This window comes from Pleurodeles waltl, chromosome 9 (genome assembly GCF_031143425.1).
Source record: "Pleurodeles waltl isolate 20211129_DDA chromosome 9, aPleWal1.hap1.20221129, whole genome shotgun sequence".
Lineage (NCBI taxonomy): Eukaryota > Metazoa > Chordata > Amphibia > Caudata > Salamandridae > Pleurodeles > Pleurodeles waltl.
In genome coordinates this window covers 889046932-889070811 of record NC_090448.1, presented here as the reverse complement: position 1 = coordinate 889070811, position 23880 = coordinate 889046932, and the positions used below count along the sequence as shown (strand labels likewise).

The following is a 23880-nucleotide window of genomic DNA, read 5'->3' as shown; positions in this document are numbered from 1 at the left end:
TTTTTTATCCCACAAGCCTTCTCCAAGATTTGAAGTGAATCTAGATGACATTTACCCTCCCCTTAGGAAATCTCTTTTTATTAAATTTAGATTTTGTATATTACCTTTAAACACTTTCACTTCTAAATTGTCCTCTGGGGCTTGTCTCCCTCCGTTGGGCAAAAAAAGATTGTAACAAACTTAAGGACCAAGAACATTTTTTTCTTTTGTCCCAGGTACCTCGTACCCAGACGTAAATGTACCTGGCCACTATGCCTCAATCTGGGACTTAAATGTTATCAATTTGCTTGTAGGGCCTTCAAAACAGATAACTGTAATGAGATCTAAGACACTAGTTGAACCACAGGGGGCTTAATGCACCACAGAAGGGAAAGAGTATGTGACTGAAGACAAAATCTGTGTTTGAAGCTGTACATTTTAACCAGGGGTCGCAATATGTTCAGTGTCAGGCATGATCAGTCCTTCCAGATCTGAGTTTCACTTTCGATACTTTCAGTCTGTTTTCATAACATAAAGAAATAAGAAAAGTACCAGAATGCAAACAAAAACAGACCCAGATGAACCACTTGGAATAGGGCTTGCAGTTATTGACTGTTCTTACCAGACTAACCACACAGAAAAAAACGGAAGTCTTGTAATTTTAAAGTATTAGTCACTGGGGAGCAGAAAGTTTTTTTCTTAGCTGATTTGTATGTTTTGAATTCCATGACTGTCTGTCTGGCAGAGCACTAATGAAACGTAAACCTAGCATAGAATGCAAATACTTATAGAGCAGTGCACAGACTTTCTGAGTATTCGAGAGAGTTCTGAAGCTCACCTTAATAATGTCTGGGAAAAGTACTTCAAGGTGTTGGCTATGTCTGTTCCAGATGGCACTGGATAAATGTTGTGAAGGACCCGGTTGTGATACTCTTGCAAGTACCGAATCTTGGACGCAACTGAGAAGAAAACACAGATCGAAGAAAATTATTTTTCAGCGTGTGTCCTACATGGGCATATTCTATCCAAATGAGAAATCTGAAAGAGTAACAAAGTAGCCACAAAGGTTTCAGCATTTGCAAGTCTATGCTTCCCATATCCCTACAAGCAGATTACAAAGTGAACAGGAATTTAGCTTCACTTCTATCATTTTTGTTGTACAATATTTTCACTAATCTACAAATGTTTTTACAAGTCTACAGATCTTCTTGCAGTTAAAGCCTTTCTCTTTTTGCAATTATATTTGGGATTGCCCTTACAACTAAATATCTATTTCTTCTCATGCTGTCGTATGAAGCATCTAAACAATGATGCTGCTTCGGCAGCAGCCAAAATAAAACACAACTACTGTTCTACTCATGTCTTCCTCCACGCTCTCTCCACTTAATTCCCACCACACTCATGGTCACAGTTCAGATTTTCAAAGGATATACATACTTTTGTTCCTTTATACCCGCAAATCAGTGTGTGTGTTTGTGTGATGCAGTTGGCTTTAAGCCCACCAATCATTAACAGTGTGTGTCTGATGCATGTATGTGTGGCAAGGTTGTGCCTTGAGCATGAGAGTACAAGGACCCAATCACTTCCCTGACTGTTTTAAATTAGTGTCTGCATTATCTGGCATGTCCCTGCGTTTAAAACCCAGAGTGCCTCAGCTACATCGTGTGCATAACAAATAACCCACAAAGACTGGTGGGAAAAGAAAGCATTTTGGGGCAAAACTGTCTCTGGCGATAAAGAGAACAAAGTGTGTACTGATGATCTAAGTAGTGTAAGAAAGATTTCAAGTATGTTTCCTTTATAAACCGCTCGTGACTGCATGTCACGTCACATTCCTCCACACATCACCTCCAAGGCGACCACAATCAATGCTGGCCCTAGAGTCCCGCCCACCTCATCACATACTCCATGTTCATGACACTTGTTTACACCCTTGTTCAATCATCCCATCACAATCTCGTCTGACCTTCCGGAATTCCACCCATTTTATTATCAGTCCCTAAACCTTTTGCCTTTTCGATACCCTATTTTTAGATTCTACTTAGATTTGAGACATCTAATGTACGGAGGCCGTTGAGACAGAAAGATAAAATGATGAAACCTTTTGTACTTGTAATCAGCACATTGGTCTGAGAGTGTGAAGTAGATTATGCCAGCCAGGGCCCATATTACACTTGTGCCCCAGGGGCTAGATGGTTGTTTGTGCATCCCAGGGTACTTTGGTATTACAGAAGGGGCCACAAAGGTGTGTGCACCCCCCTTCTGTGATACAGATGGCACTGGTGTACATATAGCACCAGAGCTATTATTAGAGGCATGGCCCCATGCTAATGAGGGAATCTCTATGCCTCAGCACCCATATCTTTTTATCGACATGGGCGCAGAAGCAAACTTGCCTTTAGAAGGCACAATGAAGGTGCACCACAAAAAGGTGGTACACGTTCAGTGCACCTTCTAAAGGCAGCCCTCTAAAGGGCTGGAAAGGGGACCTATCTACCCCTCTAGACATCCCCCTGCATGTGGGTGAAGTGACTAACTGCACCGGCCTGCAAGGGGGTCTCTAATCTCTCTGAAAAGTGCAGGTGGGTTGCTGCCTGCACATAGAAACACGGAGCAGCTTTTGAACAGCTGCTCCATATTTCTCTTGAATGCACTGCCCTGGGGCTAGCACGAGCTCTCGGCTGCCTTGTTGGCAGCATGTTCTAATAGGGTACTGTTGGAAATGGGGTCTTTGGTTGGCAGTCAGGTTACCCCCTGCCCAAGCAAGGACCTTCATTCTAGTCAGGGTAAGTCACACACAATCCAAATTATCCTGTGCCCACCCTACGGTAGCTTGGCACTGAGCAGTCAGGATTAACTTAGAAGGCAATGTGTAAAGTATTTGTGCAATATATCATGCAATACCACAGTATAACACCACAAAAATACACCACACAGGTTTAGAAAAATATAGAATCTTTATCTGAGTAGATTAAGGTCAAAACGATCAAGTTTTGATTAATACAAGTTGAAATATCACTTTTGTAATTATAGAATCTTATAGTTCTTAAAAACAACAATGGTCTCTTGCGAGCGCAAAGTACCTGGTTTGTGTCTAAATTATCTGCATGAATCCGCAGAGGAGGGGATACGTGTAAAACGGGGAGGTGTGCATCGGTTTCTCCGGGTGCACTCAGACAATGCATCAATGCTTTTCCATGCAGCAAGGGCTTTGCGTCGATTTCCGGCACGCAGACTTGGATCCTCTTCGGGTTGCGGTGTATATGGACTCCCAGGGGACGATGCGGAGAAATCCTGGGAGTGCAGGATGAAGTCACAGGAGCTGCGTCGATCCGGTGGGGAATGTGTTGGAAATTTCTGTCGCACGGCAGGCACTGTGTCGGTTCCTCTCGCAGGAAGTGGGGCTGAGTTGCTCCGGCTCGGCAATGCGTCAATCCAGTGGGCCGTGCATCGAAATTCCAGTCGCAATGCTGGCGCTACGTCGGTCTCCAATCGGGGAGCCGTGCTGTGTCATTCTGGTTCTTGATGCAGTGATTTTCTAACTACAGGGCAGGCTGTGCGTCGATTTTCGCCACACAAGGAGTTCTTTGCAGAGATTAAGTATTTTTGACCCTGAGACTTCAGACAACAGGAGGCAAGCTAAATCCAAACCCTTGGAGAGCACTTCTCAGCAGAGCCAGAGGGCAGCAAGGCAGCAGGGCATCAGCAAGGCAACAGTCCTTTGCAGAAAAGCAGTCAGGTAGGTCCTTTGGGCAGCCAGACAGCTTCTCTTAGCAGGTTGCAGATTCTGTTTCAGAGTTCTTTTCCCAGTAGGTATCTTGTCAAGAAGTGTCTGAGTTGGTAGGGTCAGAGACCCGGGTTAAATACCCAAATGTGCATTTGAAGTGGGGGAGACTTCAAAGAGTGGCTTAGAAGTGAATAAGGTCCCCTTTCAGTTCCATCCTGTCTGCCCGGGGCCCAGTAGGGGGTTTGGCAGTCCATTGTGTGAGGGCAGGCCATTGTCCTTTGACATGTAAGTGCCCACCCTCCTAGCCCAGAAAGACCCATTCATTATGCAGATGTGTGCAGGTGGAACTGAGGATCCTGTGTTTGGGGTTGTCTGAGTGAAATGCACACGGGAGCTGTCAACTAAGCTAGCCAGATGTGAATTGTAAGGCACAGAAGGATTTAAGTGCAGAGAAATGCTCACTTTCTAAAAGTGGCATTTCTAAAACAGTAATATTAAATCCAACTTCACCAGTCAGCAGGATTTTGTACTACCATTCTGGCCAAACTAAATATGACCATGTTACTCCTTTCAGATCAGAATCTACCACTCAAACAGTATATAAGGTTACCTCTAATGTTAGCCTATGAAAGGAGCAGGCCTCACAGCAGTGAAAAACGAATTCAGGAGTTTTGCACTACCAAGACATATAAACTACACAGGTATATGTCCTGCCTTTTATCTACATAACACCTTGCCCTATGGGATACCTAGGGCCTACCTTATGGGTGACTTATATGTAGAAAAATGGGAGTTTTAAGGCTTGGCAAGTACTTTTAAATTCCAAGTCGAATTGGCAGTGAAAATGTACACATAGGCCTTGCAATAGTAGGCCTGAGACATGGTTAAGGGGCTACTTATGTGGGTGGCACAATCAGTGTTGCAGGCCCACTAGTAGCATTTAATCTACAGACCTTGGGCACATGTAGTGCACTTTTTCTAGGGACTTATAAGTAAATTAAATAAGCCAATTGGGTATGAGCCAGAGTCACTATGTATTAAGGGAGAGAGCATTTGCACTTTAGCACTGGTTAGCAGTGGTAAAGTGTGCAGAGTCCTAGAACCAGCAAAAACAGTGTCAAAAGGTGGAGGGAGGCAAGCAAAAAGTTGACGGTGACCACCCTAAGGCTGTCAGGTCTAACAGGCACATTTTCCATGTTTACACCTGGCGCACCTGCTTTAAGATGTGCAGTGGCCCAAGCATGGAAAGTGTGCCCTATCTCTCATAGGTGCCCTAGTTTGCTGCTGAGTACATAGAAACTTTGTTTTTGATACTAAGTGCGCACTATAGCCCACTGCCAAGGGGTCTACATTTGTTAAAGGTCCTGAAACCGGAATATAAACCCAAACCACAGGCAAATGTTGGAAGATCCATTGAAGACAATGAAGTGGCTCAGGGGTCTTTCTGATTCTCCCTTTTTGAATTTAGAACATTCTACCCTTAGTGGGTGGAATGCTGTAATAGCTTGATGGCCTTTCTCCCTCGGTCTATACCGGTTGTTAAAAGCCCTCTGCCTTGTTGTAGAGCCTCACCTGTGGCTATAACTCAGATTCACTGCCTTTTAAAACTGGTATAGCCCTCAGCAGTGAGCTATAAGGCTATCTTAAATTCATTTATTCATAGAATGAGTTTGGTGGCTGTCAGCGATACCGAAGATACTGAGATATTGGTTTAGACAATTTATTTTGGAAAAAAATGAATCAGAGCCATCCTTCCCTCCTCAATCCATCCTCTCCAATGTACACTTTTGAGATTTAATATAAAAAAGTGTCCAATCCTTTTACTATATTTAAGCATAGGTCTGGATCTTGTCTGGGAGTTTGCATCAATGTTGATGTTCTTAGAAAGATTAGACAAAGGAACTTTTAACACCAGTCGGATTACTCTTCAGAATTATTTCACCTTGAAGAGTGGATGGCACTTACTTGGCAGTTCAGGGAACAGTCCAGGTTTTGTGGAAGCAGGATTAGCATGGGGTCCATAGCTTGTACTCCAGATCTTTCCCCTGAATCCCTTTTATGGGAAAGGTGCCTCCAAGACAAAGGAATATAGCACTCATATACAAGGTCTGAATTTTCTTAGACAATGCAACATAGATGTCTGATGTTTAAAAAGGCAACTCTTCCTTACATTCTATTAGGACCCTATTCCTTAGGTCCTACTCCTAAAAGGTTCTGTTTGAAATGTATCAGTATTTGGTCCATTTTTCCCCTATATAAAGTTCAGAGATCTCTTTGTTACTGTGTGTCATGCCTGGACTAAAAGGCACTCTGACTTCTGAATGGAAGAAGAATCCCAAACCATGTCACCAAAAGCACCAAAGGCTGACCCCTGCTCTCCCAAGCATTGCATCCCATTTTCCAACATCACGTGGATTCATTGGACTATTCGAGCCCGCTAATTGCCCTGCTGTGCTTGATCTGTGGTGACTCTGTTGTCCAGAAGATCAGCAAGAGCTCCTGGATAATTATGCCAAGATGAATGTTCTGTGCCTTCTCCCAAAATCAAATGCAAGGAGCAAATATGGAGCTACCTTGATTGCTATGTGCTTCTAAATGTCTAATAATTGTGGGTTTTGAAAATCTGGGTCTTAATTCACCTCACAAGCAATCCGTGGCCCAAGAGAAGGGCTATATCTGGCTTGCCTGGTGCTCTTCCAGCTTCTGTATAGTGCCTACTGTCACTGTGTGACTGACAACTCTAGACATGGCGTCAGAAGTCATTGCTTTTGTAAGAATGCGAGAAAGCTACATGCAGAACTGAATGCTATTGCTCAGAAGGTCAGGTGAGGTTCTTCCTCGTACCATAAAATGCTTGTTATGAGTGATGTGCAGATATTACACATAACATTATGAGTCTGCTTCCAACCATCTGTGATGTTCTTTGAAACTGTCAGGAGTATGTTCTACATTCTGCTGTGAAGTACCCTGGGTGATGGTCTATTTGTACATAAAATATTTTATCAAGAAGGTGGGCAGTCTTTCTTGATTAACGCTCTCACACAATGGATGTGTAACTTACATCCGAAGTCACATGCAAACTGAGATCTACAGGTCCCCTACAAGATGCGTATCTACAAGTTGTTTTCCCTCTGTGATAGTTTGTGGGCCATAATCTTCTTTGCATGCTATCTATTTAGTTTTTCAAATTATATCAATGCTATTTTTGACCAATTGGTAAGCTATGATATAACAAAAAAAATTAAAAATCACAGACCACCATTAGTTCTATCATTACTTTTTCACTGGAAAAAGTTTGCCTTTGTGCCAAATTTCTTCCCTTAGAAATTTGACTACTCTTCTCATATGCTCCAACCTTCATTTCAGTCACTTTGGACATTTTTGAATTCTGGAATCACTCCTCATGTAGCTTTCAATTTAAATCACGGTCCATTTGGGCTACCAGTCACTTGGCTGCCTTCAATCTTTATTCCAGAGAAGTGACTTCTCGATAGGATGCAACACTGTAGGAGATATGTCGATTGGCAACATGACCTACATTTTTCTGCTAGTTATTGCTTTCTTTTCATCTCAACACACATCTTGCTCTCTCCGTAGTCATCTCACAAATAGAAAGTTGTGTTGTATTATGGTATGTAAATATACTGTCAGAGATCATGTAACTTTAATCCATGGAGTCCAGGATTCCATTGCAGATGCAATTCTAATTACCTTTTATTAGATATACCATCAGTAGTATAAATGTGGTTCCTTTGCTGTTTTCAGTACATATGACATAGGGCCTGGTCTATTGTTTGGTGGGTGGCATGCCGTCCGTCAGGGTGGGGGAGGGCATTATGTCCACCGCCATGATGACTTATCATCCTCCAAACTTAAGAGATCACCACCGGCCCAGCCATGATCTTTGTGCCTTCACAGGATCTAGGGCCATATGTACGAACACTTTTTCCCATACACATAGAATGGGTAAAAACCTTTGCTACATCTGGCCCCTAGCATCATGGTGCTTCCTTTGAAGGCACTACAAGTTTTGTGTGCACCACTAAACTTGTCTGTTAGGCTGCCATTCACCAAATGTTTTTGCCTTTCAGAAACAAACTTCAGAAGTGCAAGCTTGCTCCTCAAAAAACACAAAAGCTCCCACACCCAGGGTGTGGGAATCATTATGTTTTTTCTGTCAGTGACCTCCAGGTTTTCTCGCATGGCGATGACAAAATAAAAAACCATCGGACCGTCTGCTCTAAATAGAGTGGGTGATCTGATGATCTCTGGCAACCCCTACTCCATCAGGCCATCGAAGTAAGTTTTTTAAAAGCGGAGGCACCACAGTTGGAAAACTGACAGTTCGCCCTACTCAGAATAGAGCGGGAAGACCATTAAGTTTGGTGGACAGGGTCCGTTACATTTAGTACCTGGTCCACAAAACTCAAAATCACACCCTTTATGTTAAAAGTGTGTTTGAGGAATAATGTTCACAAGGTGTGGCTGGAGGTCTTACTAAATCTAATGTGTAGTATTTGGGTTAGTGGCATGTGCACTGCCAAATACGTTGTAGCCATTTTATGCAATAATGCTTACATCTATTTTGTAGTTGAAGATCTTTAACATTTTAGCTCAAACATTATTCTAAAAAAAAAATCCAGCAGTGAAAAATACATTTGCTGTTGAAAAAAAGTTCAGCGATGTTGCAAAATCACTAAGCGATTTCAATATAGTAAAGTGTTTTTTGCAAAGGGGCATTTTCATGAGATAATTGCATCTGGTCTGGCATTTCCTCTTTTTAATACTGTGAAGTGAGCCCTGCTTCCTAATCCGCTACAAAATTAGCAAACAACGAATCATTTTAAGAGGTCTTCCATGCGGGTCTCCCCTGAATCGGCTCATCTACAGACATGGGTGCTGTGTTTATAAAACTGTGGGGTTATTATAGTTTGTAATCCATCCATTTGTATTCTCCTACATCTGAGAATAAGGAAGCGCATAGCCAACCTCGACTTCCTGTTGGGATTATTGCATATTTGTAATATGCAAGAAAGTGTGTATTTGTACAGAGTCTTACGGCCAGATGTACCATGCTTTATTCTTGTTGCAAACATCCCAAATAGCTGAATAGGGCCATTTGCCACAAGAAAAAAAGCTTTTCCAAATGTACAAAGCCAAATTTGCGATTTGGTACTCTAGTCTCCGAATCACAAAGAGGGTTTGCGAGTCGCAATTAGAAAGGAGCAGTCCAAGGGCGTCCCTTCCTAACTGTGAGTCGCAGTGGTATGTATGATTGTTTTGTGACTGTGAATGCGGTTGCAAAACAATCACAGTTAACAACAATTTCCAATTGGTGTTAACCCATTCGCAAATGGAAAGGGATACCCAAGGGAACCCTTCATCTTTGTGAATGGAAGTGAAAATATTTTTTCTGAGCAAAAAAAAAACTTTTCATTTTTTTGTTTGAAATGCATCCCATTTTCTTTTAACGAAAACGGGCTGCATTTTTAAAAAATGCTTTATTTAAAAAGCAGTCACAGACATGGTGCTCTGCTGTCCCTAGCAGGCCACCATCCCTGTGAGTGCTGCCATTCCTAATGGTGTCGCAAAGTGTGACTTATCTCATGAATACTGTTGAGGCAGATCTTTGCGACCCCATTCCGAAACACTATGGGGGTCATTACAATGCGGCCGCACTCCCGCGGTCCCCATTACAACATACCTGGTGGGCCGGCGGGCGCAAACCTAGTTTACGCCCGCCGGCCCAGCGGGGATGCGGCCGCAACATAGGAGCCGGCTGCTAATGGAGCCGGCGGTGTTGCGGCCGTGCGACGGGTGCAGTAGCACCCGTCGCGCTTTTCACTGTCTGCTATGCAGACAGTGAAAAGCTGCACGGGGCCCTGTTAGGGGGCCCCTGCACTGCTCATGCCAGTGGCATGGGCAGTGCAGGGGCCCCCAGGGGCCCCAGGACTCCCCTTACCGCCAGCCTCTTCCTGGCGGTGCAAACCACCAGAAACAGGCTGGCGGTAGGGGAGTCATAATCCCCAGGGCAGCGCTGCTTGCAGCGCTGCCCTGGCGGATTATCACCGCCGGGGCTAAAACGGTGGGAAACCGCCGGACCCGGCGGTGCGACCGCGGTCATAATATGGGTCTCCGTACCGCCAGCCTGTTGGCGGTACGGACGCCACTTTAGCCCTGGCGGTCTCCGACCGCCAGGGTTAAAATGACCCCCTAAATGTGTCTGAGAGACATTTGTACATTTCATTTTGCAACTCTCTAATAGTGACTCGAAAATTAAATGGTCATACATCTGGCTCTAAGTTCCTTATGTCACAATAAATGGGCATTCTTTCAATAAACGGAATTTTAAATGGGTCTGCCACATTAGATCGGGCAACAAAGATTTAAGAAGAGTGGCGGGGGATGAGTTCAGGCAGGCACTCTGTTGTACGTGGCATTTTGACATTGACAACAATTAGCTGATGTCACAAATTATGAAAGGGTTTCGCATCTGTTCCCCCACAACAAGGCCTTTCCATGAGGGTCCTCTCCAAGGAGTCAAATATCTCTTAATTAATAGTGGTGAAAATAGTAACTATTTTTATAGAGAGATGGATTTAAAATGCACAAGTATCCAAAAATCGGATTTGCTGTCAGTGGCTGAAGAAGAACCAGAAAAGGTGGAGTGACTTAAGGAGGAATGTTTTCAATTCCTTCCGGAAACTAAGGAAAAAGTTGGCTGAATACTCTAAGCTTGAACTGTGATAGAGGCAAAGGATGCCGGCTAACCTGGCTCTCCCAGATTTAGGAATACTAATCAGATTATCTGAAGATAACCGAGGAAGGTGATCGGGTGCTATTTAGGGAATAGCTTCTGAATGTAGGAAGAAGCTATATAATGAACTGCCTTAAATAAAAGCAATGCTATTTCATGAGCCAATGAAGAGATTTAAACCAAGGATGGGGCTAGCAGCTAAATTCTGAACCATACAGAGTTTCTGGAGCAGACAGAAAGGCAAGTTTAGATACAAAGAGTTGCAAAAGTCCAGTCTGGAAGGTGTGAGATACTAGACAATAGTTTTCCAGGATTCAAATTGAACAGGAGGCAAATTTTTCCTGATCACCTTTAGAGGCTAAAGCACATAGAAGAAACTCTGTATTTGAATCTATACATAAAAAAACTAAAATCTTAGTGTTTTGGAAAAAGGAACATGAATGCGCACTGCTACGAACAACTGACATTTCTTAATTTTTAAGAAAAATAATAACGAATTTAATAAAATATTATTAACACAGCCAGGCTTTAGCCATGCCATAGACATGTAAGCAACAGCTCATCACCTCAGTGGTGCTCATTTCATCGACGTCAGAAGGATAAAGAGTTAATGAAGGCCCGATCAGGCTAGACAAGTGGTGAAGAGTGCAAGGGGGAGATCGGGGATTGCTCCCGACATTTTAACAACTGCACGTTTTTTGTGTGTGGGGGGCGAGGGGGGGGGGGTTGCTGGCAAATGTTTCCCCTCCACCATTTGCTCTGCTACTAAAACAGATACATGCAAAGTCTGCTATTTTTAAAGCCCAGAAACACTTTGAGAGCTGACTATGAATACAATTCACAGCTTCTCTTCCATTAATACACCATTGGTCTTCGCGCTGGTTTTTTAATCAAAGAGCGTATCACGCTGCTCCTTGAGTGATGGAATCCTTTTAAGAGATCCGTCACAAGAACTGGGTTCTTCGAGTGTCTGTTTTTTTATTTTAGTTTTTTATTTTAGTTTCACGTTGATTCTTTTTCCCACTTGATGAAAACAGGTCACTCGTCTCGTGGTAGTTCAGATTGGGGGTAACGAGGACACTCTCGAATCAGAATATGCGCAGGGTACTTGTTACTGGGCGCTGCGCCTTACTCAACAAGTACCCTCTTATTCAAGTTGGTGGCCAGTGGATCCCTAGCCTTTCATGCTGCATTGACCGGCTCCTGGTATAAAAGGATCGCTGCATCGTGCTCCATTTTAATAGTTAAGAGAGCCTATAAACCAAAAGGATAAGAAAACGCCTTGCATCTTCATACTTTTGTTAGAAACATCTCTAACCTGAAAGTGTTTTTACATACACGTCTATACATTAGGTAGAATACAAAATGTACAAAATGGCTGTTGATTCCTCCATTTTTTGTTGATTGCATTTATATCATTTCCTTTTCATTACAATTACATAGATTGTAGAAGTCCATGTATCACCAAAGTGTATAAGAGCACTAACTGAGGCCCTCAATACGAGTGGTCCACTAATCTTCCTTGTATCCTCAGTTCCCCCAACAGAGTTACCACCACTGGCGGTAGGGGTAACCTCAGATGACTCAAGTTACGAGGTGGCTACAAGTGGGACCCTGGGAGTCTCCATCGAAATAAGGAATTACCAGAACATTTTTAACCCCTCATCTGTTTCTCTCAGCAATTCCTAATTTCTCCTAGATTTTTCCACTGCAGCTGAAATCTGTGTGGAAGTAGACAGATTTGCAATGTTCCTGTATGCCTCATAATTCTAGTGTGGCAGTTAATTTCTGTTACTGGCCCCATGGCAGTTTAGAAGCCACTTATAGGGAAGGCAACAATGCAGAAGTTGAAAAAACAAAAGAACAGACACACGACATAAATTTGAAAATGATTGCTTAAGCATGCTAGGAGTTGTCAGAGAAGAAGGCTATCAATGACAGCACATTCCAGGACGTAGATCAGTCTGAATGAGGTGTGGGAGATGTCAGGACTCTTTCATAGCAGGTGACCATTGGCTTCAGCAGTGGGGATTTTGGTGACTTGTCGACCCACAAGGCACTGACCTGGTTGGTGAAGATGCTGAGTTCTCTGAAGGCAGGATCATGAGCCTATCGTGTGGAAGAGTCGTAATATATTGAGACCTAACACAGCATGGGGCTGCTGGCTTGAGAAGTGGGAGATGCTAGTTTCTGCTGGAGTGAAACTTCTTAACTGGCAGCGTAGAATACACTGACATATCACAGGATACCGTACGTTCTAGAAGTGGTCAAGAACCTTTGGTAGACACACTCACTAGGCAAGTCGGTGAAAGATACTGTGAACGCATGCAGCGCAGAACTATAATTGTGAACAATGGGTGACACGAAGAACTCCTTGAATACCGGAAAGTTGACTAGGAACAATTGTAACATCAACAGCAATCTAGGAGCTGGGCCAAAATTACGCATTTGGTGGGAGATGGCAGGAATTGTTGGAGTGTGCGGTCATTGACGTCAGAGAGCACATTTATAACTTCTGGAGCACAGAGCCATTCATGGGAGTGGCCATCAATGCCAGAGACTGAAGTCTTTCTGGTATGAAGCGTGGACTTTCAACTCAAGCAGGGGCAGACACAGGCAATACCTTTATTTCACACAACTTTGGCCTCATTGGGAATATTTTGGTAAGTGATAAAGCCCAAGACAATAAACGTGGTTGACAAGAAATCAATCAGACACATTTTTCACAGTGATAAAACCATCTGGAATGTGTAGTGGACAAAATGCTATTGACTGGTTTTGAAAAAGAACTTCAATTTTTCATGTGCAGATAAAAAAGTTGGTAGAGAGCTGTGTCATATCTTGTAGTGTTTGTAAGTCTGTTTTCTGGTGGGTATAAGTACTTTACTAAGGCCTAATGCTTATTGGATGATGTGTATTCAAATAGAAAACGTTTAGCCTTCGGTGTGCCTTGTGTTCTGTGACAGTTACTTTCTGGAGTGAGCTGACGGAGGAACAGTCTTGGAAAGCTCTCACCTTTGCATCAAACTATATGCATCTCCACCTGTTCCTAGATCATTTTGGTACACCATAAGTTACCCAGTTGTAAGAAGGGTAATATGATGATAACAAGACAGAAAAGGGTGGTTGAATATGCCAGTTAACTCTGGCATTGAAATACATATATGGAAGATCAGAAGACCCCTGTTATGAATTAATGATCTGACTATTGCTTGTATGACAGCAGCATTAGTGGCATGGGAAGGCACAAGACAAACTTCCAGAACAGTGGTTTCTCAAAAATAGCCAAACAATACTTGATGGCCAAAAAGTTAAAGCAAGTACAGAGTTGGTAACAATGTTTTGCAGAAACCAGGCCAATAGGCAGATTTGATAGACCTATTTGATGTCTGCACCTGTGAGGAGGGTTCCCGGAGCTAGCTCTCAGCCCCTGTGAAGGGTAAGGTGGCCGGCTGCCCAGTCTGTCAATGCAAGTTGATCATCAACAGATTCTTGCAGGCTCAGAGAAAAACAGTTGGAGACAGCAAACAATCATGCTACCAGAAATTGGAAAGCTGAAACCTCCGCTGAGAAGAATATGACTTTCTAAAAACCTTTGGAGGACAGAAGTTGATAATTTGGAGAAGAATGAGAACTGTTCATGCATTGAACAACGACCGTAGCGCCAAAAGAGGAAAGAGGAATGGAGAAAAGTACTGTCTTAACAGCATACAAGAAAATCACCTACAAAATACAAAATCATAAGGCAACCATCATCGAAATTCTGGGGACATTTATTGAACAACCTCTATTACAAGAAGAAAAGAAAGAGAACAGAGAGTGATTTGGTAAATATACGAAATAGTTAAAAAAAAAATAAGTAAGCAGGAACGTATTAATATTTATAGAAAATACTGGCTATAGATGACTGTAGAGAAGCAACTGGGATGGATATTATTATAAATGTTGTTTCTGGAAACACTTTTTGAACAACACTTTGTTCTTTTTTGTTCCTCATTTTTCAATAAAAAGAAATAACAAAAAAAATGCACAAATAGGGTACCAGGCACTTATCTGACAACATCAGGTACTTAAAGCAATTGAGAATATTGCGGCCCAAAAGGAACAGAAAGCTTTGTACGTGAATGCGCAGAGAATTATAAAATGAACTGCAGAAACTCTTTTCTTATGACCTCACTTAACAGGCACATATTAGCTGATTAGTAGAGGATATGCATTCTACTTACTTGACATTAAAATATTACCTGGGTGTATAGATGGTGTTTTCGATGACTTTAAGGCATTTGCTCCCAGGATTTTTCTCTAATGAGCATAATAAAATTCCAACAAACGTGGGGAAGAGTTGTTTGAGTCCTTGCAAGCTTTACACCCTAATCGGACATCGTAAACCTGAATGTCCCTAGGGCTTCAGACGTGAATGTGAGAAAATGCATTGTGAAATCTGTTACCTAAGTCTACACATAAAGGTTCCTTCGAAAATAAATTAATCTGTTGAAAAGGTGAAGTAAGAAGGTCGAAATGTGCATTTTTCAAAATAAGAAACCTTTAATTTCTAGGTTGTACTGAACAATCAAAGTACACTATAAATGTATTCACTCACTCAGGATGCAATTTGGAGGTTGGTGGATATAGGGCATCAGCCAAAAGATGTCAGATGTCCGTCCTCATACCTTATAGTTCCCCAAACCAAATGATAAGTGAGGGACTGGAGGGTTTCTGCAGCTAGATCCTCAGCCAGCTTCTCGAACACAAACCCTAGACCCTCCATTCAATCAGTCAAAGAACTGACACATTTAGGGAGGAGCTACTATCACTGATTTTCTTCTTCCTGTGACCACCACATGCGTTACAGTGATCCCAGCAAGGGAAATGTGAAAAACTCCCTGACATGTAAGGAGACTACTCCCAGCACATCAGGAACTTTCATCTTCTGCTTTCAGCAACAAAACGGTTTCTTGCTGAATCAAGTAGGCGCAAGAGACAGGTGCCTGACAATTAAATGTATTTTGAAAAAATAACACTCTTGAAAATGTTTAGGGTTGAAAAAAAATATGTTTGAAAAAATAAATAAGCAGAAAGGGATTGTGTTACATAAAAGATTAGGTAAGAGTTTAAATCACATATCCAGTGAAGGGAGGCTTAACAAACACAGATTCCTGGATAGGGTGAGAAGCCAGGGGCAGTCAGACCTCTGAAGTGAACAAACACTACATTGTCAAGCTGCACCCTCCAAATCTGTTTGCACGTCTTTGGAGACTGTTCAGCATCCTTGGGCCATGGCCTGTGCTCAGTAAACCTAGGGCATAGCCTGCAGCATTGCCAAATGCACAGAACAAACAAGGTATGGCCTGCAGACCTGTACTGTAAGAACATTGTACAAGGTAAGGGTGTTATCCATGGCCTCTACTAGCAATGACCATTATGTGCTTTGCAGGGAACATAACTTTAAAAACGATGTGGCAGTACAAACAGGCCATAGCTAGGAAATAACTAACTATAACATGATGAACCTTAATAGACTTTTCATGATTATGTACCTACACTTTCCAAAGTATAGTTAGCTTAATATTTGCAGCAGTGCTATCAATTGGACGAGGTGTGAACTCGATTGACTTTGTGGTGTCCATGTTAAGTTTACAGGCCTTCTGCTGAATGGCAAGGGCAGTAGAGTCACCATCACATAGATTGTACCACTGGGCTCCTGGCTTTTTGCCATCCAAAGGCTTCCCTGGTGGGAGTTGCTTCATTTGAGGAAAACAGTGGTGGCAGGTCATCATTCCATGTGACGTAGTGGACGTTTCAGCACTTCTGTAATGCTTGAAGAGGGCCACTCCCCAAAAGTGAAGATTCATATTCAATAATGACATAATCAATGCCCCCCGCCTAGTGGGGGTCTTCTCCGAGATTTGTGGGGACTGACAGTAAAGCCAGCAGATGCTCCTCCACCAGGAAGACCATTCTCCCCTGATCTCTAAATCAGGCAGAGGAACTAGAGGTGGGCACAAGGGACATCTCCCTGTTGCTGTTTATCTCCAAACGAGGCCCTTTTCCTCTTATTTTAGCTATCTAGTATTTATTGCACTAGTCAAGTATGTCTCAATCCCCCACGTGTTGCCATATCGAAAGTCCTGGTCTGAGGAAGGCCATGTCACTGTGTACCCACCGCATGAAGGGAGGATGGGGCCAGCACCTTGCACTGTACACAGTGTCCACAGAGCCCTGGTTTTCTTCAGAACCAGACCATTAAGCAGTAGCTTATTATGAAATTGGCACTTGCTTGCAGCTCTGAAGAGCAATAAAAAAGGCATTGTTATGAGCCATCTTAATAATACCAAGTGTCAGTGTCTTCGGGTGACAGGCGAATTTGTTCATTCAAGGATTCGAAACTGTAATCTCCAAATTGGACGCAAATTTCTTCAGTTTATATGTTAACCTAGTGAGCTACCTTACCTGTGCCTCAAGGCAGTAGATGACAAGGCGTCCTGTGGAACTGGGCTCCAAACTGAACCCTGTCAAAAGCAAAGAGCGAGGTATATATTGGAAATGTTATCCTCATCAGTAAAAAAGCTGTGCCCAGGCTCACCCAACTTAGTCACGATTATAGGCCAGGACTATAACGCATATCTCACATGCGAGAATTTACCACCCAGAATGTAGAGACCTGCAAGCGAGTGGTAAAGTGACAAGATGCTCTTTGGTGACCAACGAAATTATCACTTTCATTTTATAGAGTAACTGATGTCCATGTTCACCCAAAACTCACTTTATTTCCCCGGCGACTGTACAACGCACAACTAGACCGGCCTTTGGCCTGCTTCTCTCGTGTAAAGCACTGTCCTCGAGGCCTGTGTCCCAGCTCCCAACATTAAGGGCCGTATTTATACTCTGGTTGCGCCGAATTTGCGTCGTTTTTTTCGACGCAAATTCGACGCTAAACTAACGCCAACTAACGCCATATTTATACTATGGCGTTAGACGCTTCGGGCGCCAAAGTGCCCGGAGTGTGCGTCATTTTTTAGCGTGAACCCCTTCCTTGCGTTAATGATATGCAAGGGAGGCGTTCCCGTCTTAAAAAATGACTCCCAGGCCTTTACGTGGTATTTATACTCCCGGGCAAAAATGACGCCCGGGAGTGGGCGTGGCCAAAAACGGCGCATTTGCGCCGCTTTTTAACGCCTGGGTCAGGCATGGCGTTAAGGGACAAGTGGGCTCAAAATGAGCCCAGAGTGCCCTCCCCTGCCCCCAGGGACCCCCCCTGCCACCCTTGCCCACCCCAGGAGGACACCCAAGGACGGAGGGACCCATCCCATGGACATTAAGGTAAGTTCAGGTAAGTATTTTTTTTTTTTTTTTTTTGTGGCATAGGGGGGCCTGATTTGTGCACCCTACATGCCACTATGCCCAATGACCATGTCCAGGGGACAGAAGTCCCCTGGGCATGGCCATTGGGCAAGGGGGCATGACTCCTATCTTTACAATGATAGGAGTCATGTTGATGGGGGATGGGCGTCGTTAAAAAATGGCGCAAGTCGGGTTAAGACGATTTTTTTGCCTCAACCTGACTTGCCCCATTTTAAGACGCCCTAACGTCATTTTTTCCCAACGCCGGCGCTGCCTGGTCTACGTGGTTTTTTTCCACGCACACCAGGCAGCGCCGGTCTGCTTGCGCCGGCTAACGCCATTCCATAAATACGGCGCCCGCATGGCGCTTCAGAATGGCGTTAGACGGCGCTAAATTTTTTGACGCTAAACTGCGTTAGCGCAGTTTAGCGTCAAAAAGTATAAATATGGCCCTAAGTACGCTTTCTATGTCAAGCATTGAACTCTCACATGGAAGAGTGTGGGAGAGTGGAAAAGAACGGCCAGCTCAGGACCATGGACAGCGACCCTAAGGCTTGGTGAGGAGCGCCGTTGCTCCTCTAGTCTTTGGTATCTTGCGACTTGCTGGCGCTATAAACGGCAGATGTCGTTAGGCCTAAACTGACAGTGCTCAGTCAGTGAACTTCCGAGTGCAGACTGATACGGCAGAGCCACGATGCGACATGAGATCTGCAAGTTGCTGCAAGAAACAATGTAACTTAATTTGCGCTAACCTTCTAGCATCATTCATATTTGAAGATGTAATTAGAGCAAAAGTAACGTAAACGATTCCGTGCCGTGATTGCTTGCCCTTGTGCAAATACCAGTTGTTACTTATTTTTTGCTACTTCTTTAAAGTGAAATTAAACTAACGAATGTTCACTGTGTTTTTGGTCTAGTACAAAATTTGTGTATTAGGGTTCCAAGCGGATTAATCCATTTAGCTAATGTTTGTGTATTTATGTGTCTTCGGTGACGCTGCGTAAGCCTTCTGTTTGGTGTGGTGAAGGGTGCAGTGGTGCAGCTGGGAGGCTCACTCATGCCAAGCTTCAGTAGTGACTTGAAAGGGCCCACTTACCAGCTCTCACTCTAGATACAACCACAGGAAGGTCACGTGAGCCTCACTAAATGTTTAACTGTGGGTGACGCGAGGTTCATCTAACGCACACCCAGCCAATCGGGGCCGTTGAACGGCAAGTCCGGGAAAACTAGGTGTTTAAGGTTATTGTCTAGCTGGTTGCAGACATTTCATTCACTGGGGAAGCAAGACCTGCTCAGTAGTCCCCACTCTGACTAAAAACTGTGACCTAAAGTCTGCTTAGAAATTTCTGAAGCTGATGCCATGGCCTGCCGAGTTGCATCCCACGCTTATTAAGAGCAATGATCAGGAAGGGGTTCTGGCAGGTTGTAAAGAATCATCCACCCAGTGCTTAATTTGTGCTCGTTGTTTCCGGTGCTGAGCACCGGCACTTATTTTTGAGGACCACGCTTATTCTTTTGCCTCGAGCATTTGCTGCGAGCAAAAGACGCATATGGGAAAGACGGAGGAAGGAAAAAACGATAAAGCGTCACAAAGGGAGAAAGTAGAAAGCTGCTGGAGTGACCTGAAGGGGCAGGAAGTGGCTTTAAATGGATTGACGAGGCATGAGATAGCTTCAAGATTACGCCGCCTCAGTATTCCGTGTTCCCATATTTAATTGCAGCAGCCGCGTGTTAAGATGAGGGCTTTGGGCACCAGCACGTTTTTATTTACAAAATAACCACTGCATCCACCTCTTTCATCCAGTCCACAGAGAATAAGGGACAGGAGGGGCTTTTGGCCTTAGGGAACGACTGAGCAGTTTAGAGGGGCAGGAAGGGCTGAGGGAGTGATGGGCGTCCCTGCAGTTCTCATTCAGTACCACCGATACTGTATGGCCCTCGGAAACTCCGCCTGTCCTGACCTCCGAAAGTCGCAGTCAGCACCATGGACAGCTGAGTTAGAGAAGGGGGCTTTGCTGAGGGTTTCGGAGCCTTTATTCTGAACCAGATAGTGCAGGCTGAAGGATATAGTCTTAGCAACAAGTATAAAATACATGATTCCTTCTCTGGGGTTCAAGGGACCATCGTTCTGCGCCCAAAATATGGGCCAACGAGTGAGTGAGTACAACAGTGATTCAGTGCCTGAATGCATGCATGAGTACGTCAGTGAATGAGTTAATGAGAGAGTGCTGTCAAAACGTTCACGGAATTCGGGAACTGATCCCAGCTCCATGGTTGACATGGTCAGATGAACAAAGAGGGTCGGTTCACCACTCTGTCTCTATCTTAACTTCAAAATGGTGCATCTGCACCCCCGGTACTGCAAGCGTGAGGATTTCTGAAGGCCTAAAGATTCGCAGTTACGAGGTGCCCACCGAGTCCACGTGGGCCCAGAAGTCCCTTCTACCGAACCCAGGGCGCTCAGGAGACCCTCCACAGACCTCTCGCGCTCTTCCGAGTCCCTTTTACCTATCCCGATGTGGGCCCAGGAAGAAACTCTGACCACCAAGCCTGGGTGTGCTTACAAGCCCCTTCGACCACACCAGGTGCGTTCAGGAAACCTGCCCATCTAGCACGGGTGATCTCTGAAGACCAACCACCAAGCCCAGGTATATCTTCTACCGAGACCTTGGGTACTAATAGGAGCCCCATTCAACGAGCTCAGGTGTGCTCAAGAGTCCGTCCATCAAGCCGGGTGCAAACAGCAGTCTCATTCACTGAGCCCAGGTGTTCTCAATAGTCCCGCCACTGATCCCAGGTATGCTCTGGAATCCTTTCTACCGAGCCCTTGGGTGCTCGGGAGTCCGTCCACCAAGCTCAAGTGCACTCAGGAGTCCCGTCCACCGAGAACAGGTTTGCGCAGGAGTCCTTTCTACATACTCCAGGTGCGGCTAGGAGTCTCATTCAATTGCCCCGGTGTCCTCAATAGCTCCCCCACCGACCCAGGTGTGCTGGGGAGTCCTTACTAACGAGTCCAGGTTTGATCAGAAGACCCTTCTACCGAGCCCTTGCGCGCAGTGGAATCCCTTCAAAGGAGTTCCGGTAACACCCCACAGACTCCGCGTGCGCTCCGGGAGTCTCTTTTACCTATCCCAGGTGCGCTCAGGAGGCCGCCCATCATGCCCAGGTTCCAGCTGCAGTGAAATCAACCAAGCACAGGTGTCCTCAATGGCCCCTCTATCGAGAACAGGTATCCTCAGGGGCCCCTTTTAACGAGCCCAGGGGTGCTCAGGCGACCCGTCCACCTAGCCCAAGTACGCTAATGAATCCTTAAGTGAACTCAGGCGCCATGTTCCCCAGGCCCTTTCCAAAAAGCCCCCAAGTGCATCCCCGAGCTACCTACCCCAAGTAGCTTCCCAACTGAGCCCATAGGTTCCAAAGGAACTCCATCCAGCAGAGCCCTGTGCACTGATTCCCCCAGAGGGACTTCATCTTAGAACCCACCATTTATTAGTCAGCAGGATCCACGTCCAGGCATAAACTGACATTCTATTCCCAGCAGCCCCTTCTGTGTTTTTCCTTCCATTAAAGTGGGCGGGTCCATAGATCAGCCCTTGCTCTGGATCGTGGGGTTGGATCATGCAGAATTCCACGGTGTTCGCCAGTTTTACCGCGCGGTGTGGGCCTCCCTCGGCATTGAGGCGTGCGGTAAACATAAAATGGCCCCTGTAATCGGCATTCTTACACTGAGGTACAGGGCTCGCATTACAGGCATCCTAACCTCTCGTTCACATAGCAAGGCCCTTGTGACTCTCAGTCGTTGTCCCCGCCTCTTCACTGCTGTAACCCTTTGACCAGCCCCCTCGCCTTCAACTGCCTCCTCCCTTCTATGCCATTCCCGCTCTATCGCTCCTTTTTTAACTCGGTCCAGCGCTTTTCTCTCGCACCTCCTCTGCCCCCTAAACTATCACTTTCTCCTCTCACTGCCCCGTCTTCTCCCCACAAACCAATTCTTTATTCCTTTAGTTACCCCTGCAAACAACTGAACTACGCCAGTTTCTAGCCCCTTCCATTCCCTCCAACCTACACTCTTCCCGTATCTCCTGCACCCCCATCCTCTGCCCCATCCTCTATCCCTCAAGCTCTCCTCACACCCTGTGTGCTACACTTAGCCCAAGCTGCCCCTTCTATCACCTCCTATCCCCTCATATTACCCTCTTCTACATTCTCTGTCACAATCCCCTGTTCAATTTTGTGCCTCTCTCCTTTCCAATGCCCTTCGACCCCCACCCAAGGCCTCACCCCCATCTCCCTCGCCTGCATCATTACATGCACATCCCTGCCTCATCTACTCCCCACTCCCAGCTCCCCGTTCCTTGTCAGATCATGTTTACTCTCCAATGCCCCATGGCATTCTCGCGTTGTGCCCCATCTGGCCCCAGATCACCTGCCCATTCCCTCCCCAGTCTCTCGCAGTCCTCCATGCTCTTCTACTATTACCGCTAGGCGCTACATTCACTACACACGCACTCACTCTTCCGCCTTCTCCTTGCTCCCCACGGCCGCCTCTGACTCCTTGCACCCTTTCACCCGCCACCATCCACTAGCGCCCTTTCCCATCACCTCCCCGCCCCTGCATCTCTCCGCTTCCCTCTCCCTGTGCCCGCCCCTGCCTTAGCCACCTGCCACTGTTCCTTCACCCTCTCCCCGCACTCACACTGCTCCGCCTTGGTGGACATTGCGTCCAGGTAGAACCGTCTCCCACTTGAATCCGTGATGGCTCCGGGTGTCCGGCCCTCGCCTGCGGCGCGGCTCTGTCTGGGAGGAGGCCCCGCGGGGGCGGCGGGAGCAGCAGCCCCGGCCCGGGCTCTGGCATCAGCTGCAGCCAGGGGTGCACCCGGGGAGGCGCGGGCGCCGGGCTCAAGGACGGTCCCTGCAGCAGCAGCACGAGACCCTCTGACGTCCGCCAGCTGCCTCTCACCCGGGCGGCCGGCGAGGGAGAGGAAATGAGCGACGACAGAAAGATCTGATTAGCAGCAGAATGGGCTGCACCAGAGCTGGGCACTGTCTCCTCCATGCACAGGATGAGGCAAGCAGAATGGCGATGGCAGCAGCGTCAGCAGCAGCATCAGCAGAGAGACCCCCCCTCAAATGCTGCATATATTACCCTTCACGGTGCACAGCTGGCAGCTACCATCTAATGCTCAACATCTATACACAGTGTGCGTTCAGCAAGAGGGGGCAGGGGAGGCTGCAGGTCACCCCAAAAAAGGACACCGCGATTTCTGTGTAGATTTGATGTGTTACCAATTTCTTTGGAAGACAAACATCTGTGCATCTGTTACCATATCTCTGTGTAAGCGGACGGTCGCTCCAGTTGCAAAGCCATACACTGGTGGATATGGAACACCAAACATCACGTGTTTTGGGGTTAATATTTTATTTATTAGCTATCTATAAACACGAATATAACATGCTTAAACATGAATGTGTCCTTGTGTAATGTAACTGGTGCTTATGAATACCTTAGGGTCGAGTTCACGCTATATAAAACTGCAAACAATATATATATATATCACTGAAAAAAAACCAAAGGTTACAGGGATGTTATAGTTAGGAAATAGAATTAAAAAATTACAAATTCACTGAAAAAACAAAGGTTACAGGGACATTAAACTGCAAACAATATATATATATATCACTGAAAAAAACCCAAAGGTTACAGGGATGTTATAGTTAGGAAATAGAATTAAAAAATTACAAATTCACTGAAAAAACAAAGGTTACAGGGACATTTCACACCTAGACAACCAGTGAAATTCAGCAGTTATAGTTACCTCAGCTAACTATAACTTGCGTCCACCATAATGCACTGCTTATGACCTCACATATTACATCACTCATGACATGTCAGTGACATCACTGATGATATCTCAAATTACATCACTAATGACATCACTGGAGGAGACATCCAGGGAGTGTAAGTGTTTGTCTGGATGTGTGACTGGGAGCGTGAGTGGTGTACCAGTGAGTGGGTGTGTATGTCCTCATATGGGTGAGTGACAGAATGTGTTTGTGATGTGAGTGAGTGGGTGAG

At 45.2% G+C, this 23880-nt stretch overlaps 1 protein-coding gene across 1 annotated transcript in view; it reads right to left on the bottom strand.

Annotated features, from left to right (window-relative positions):
• The window catches only part of UNC79 (unc-79 homolog, NALCN channel complex subunit), a 770017-nt gene extending 747167 nt beyond the window's left edge, over nt 1-22850 (bottom strand). The window contains exons 1-2 of the mRNA XM_069208227.1: nt 22501-22850; nt 818-938 (exon numbers count right to left, since the gene is read on the bottom strand). Coding sequence (XP_069064328.1) covers nt 818-938; nt 22501-22522 — 143 coding nt within the window. The 5' untranslated portion in view covers nt 22523-22850. The remainder of the gene's footprint in view (nt 1-817; nt 939-22500) is intronic.
• Between the last annotated feature and the right edge of the window lie 1030 nt (nt 22851-23880).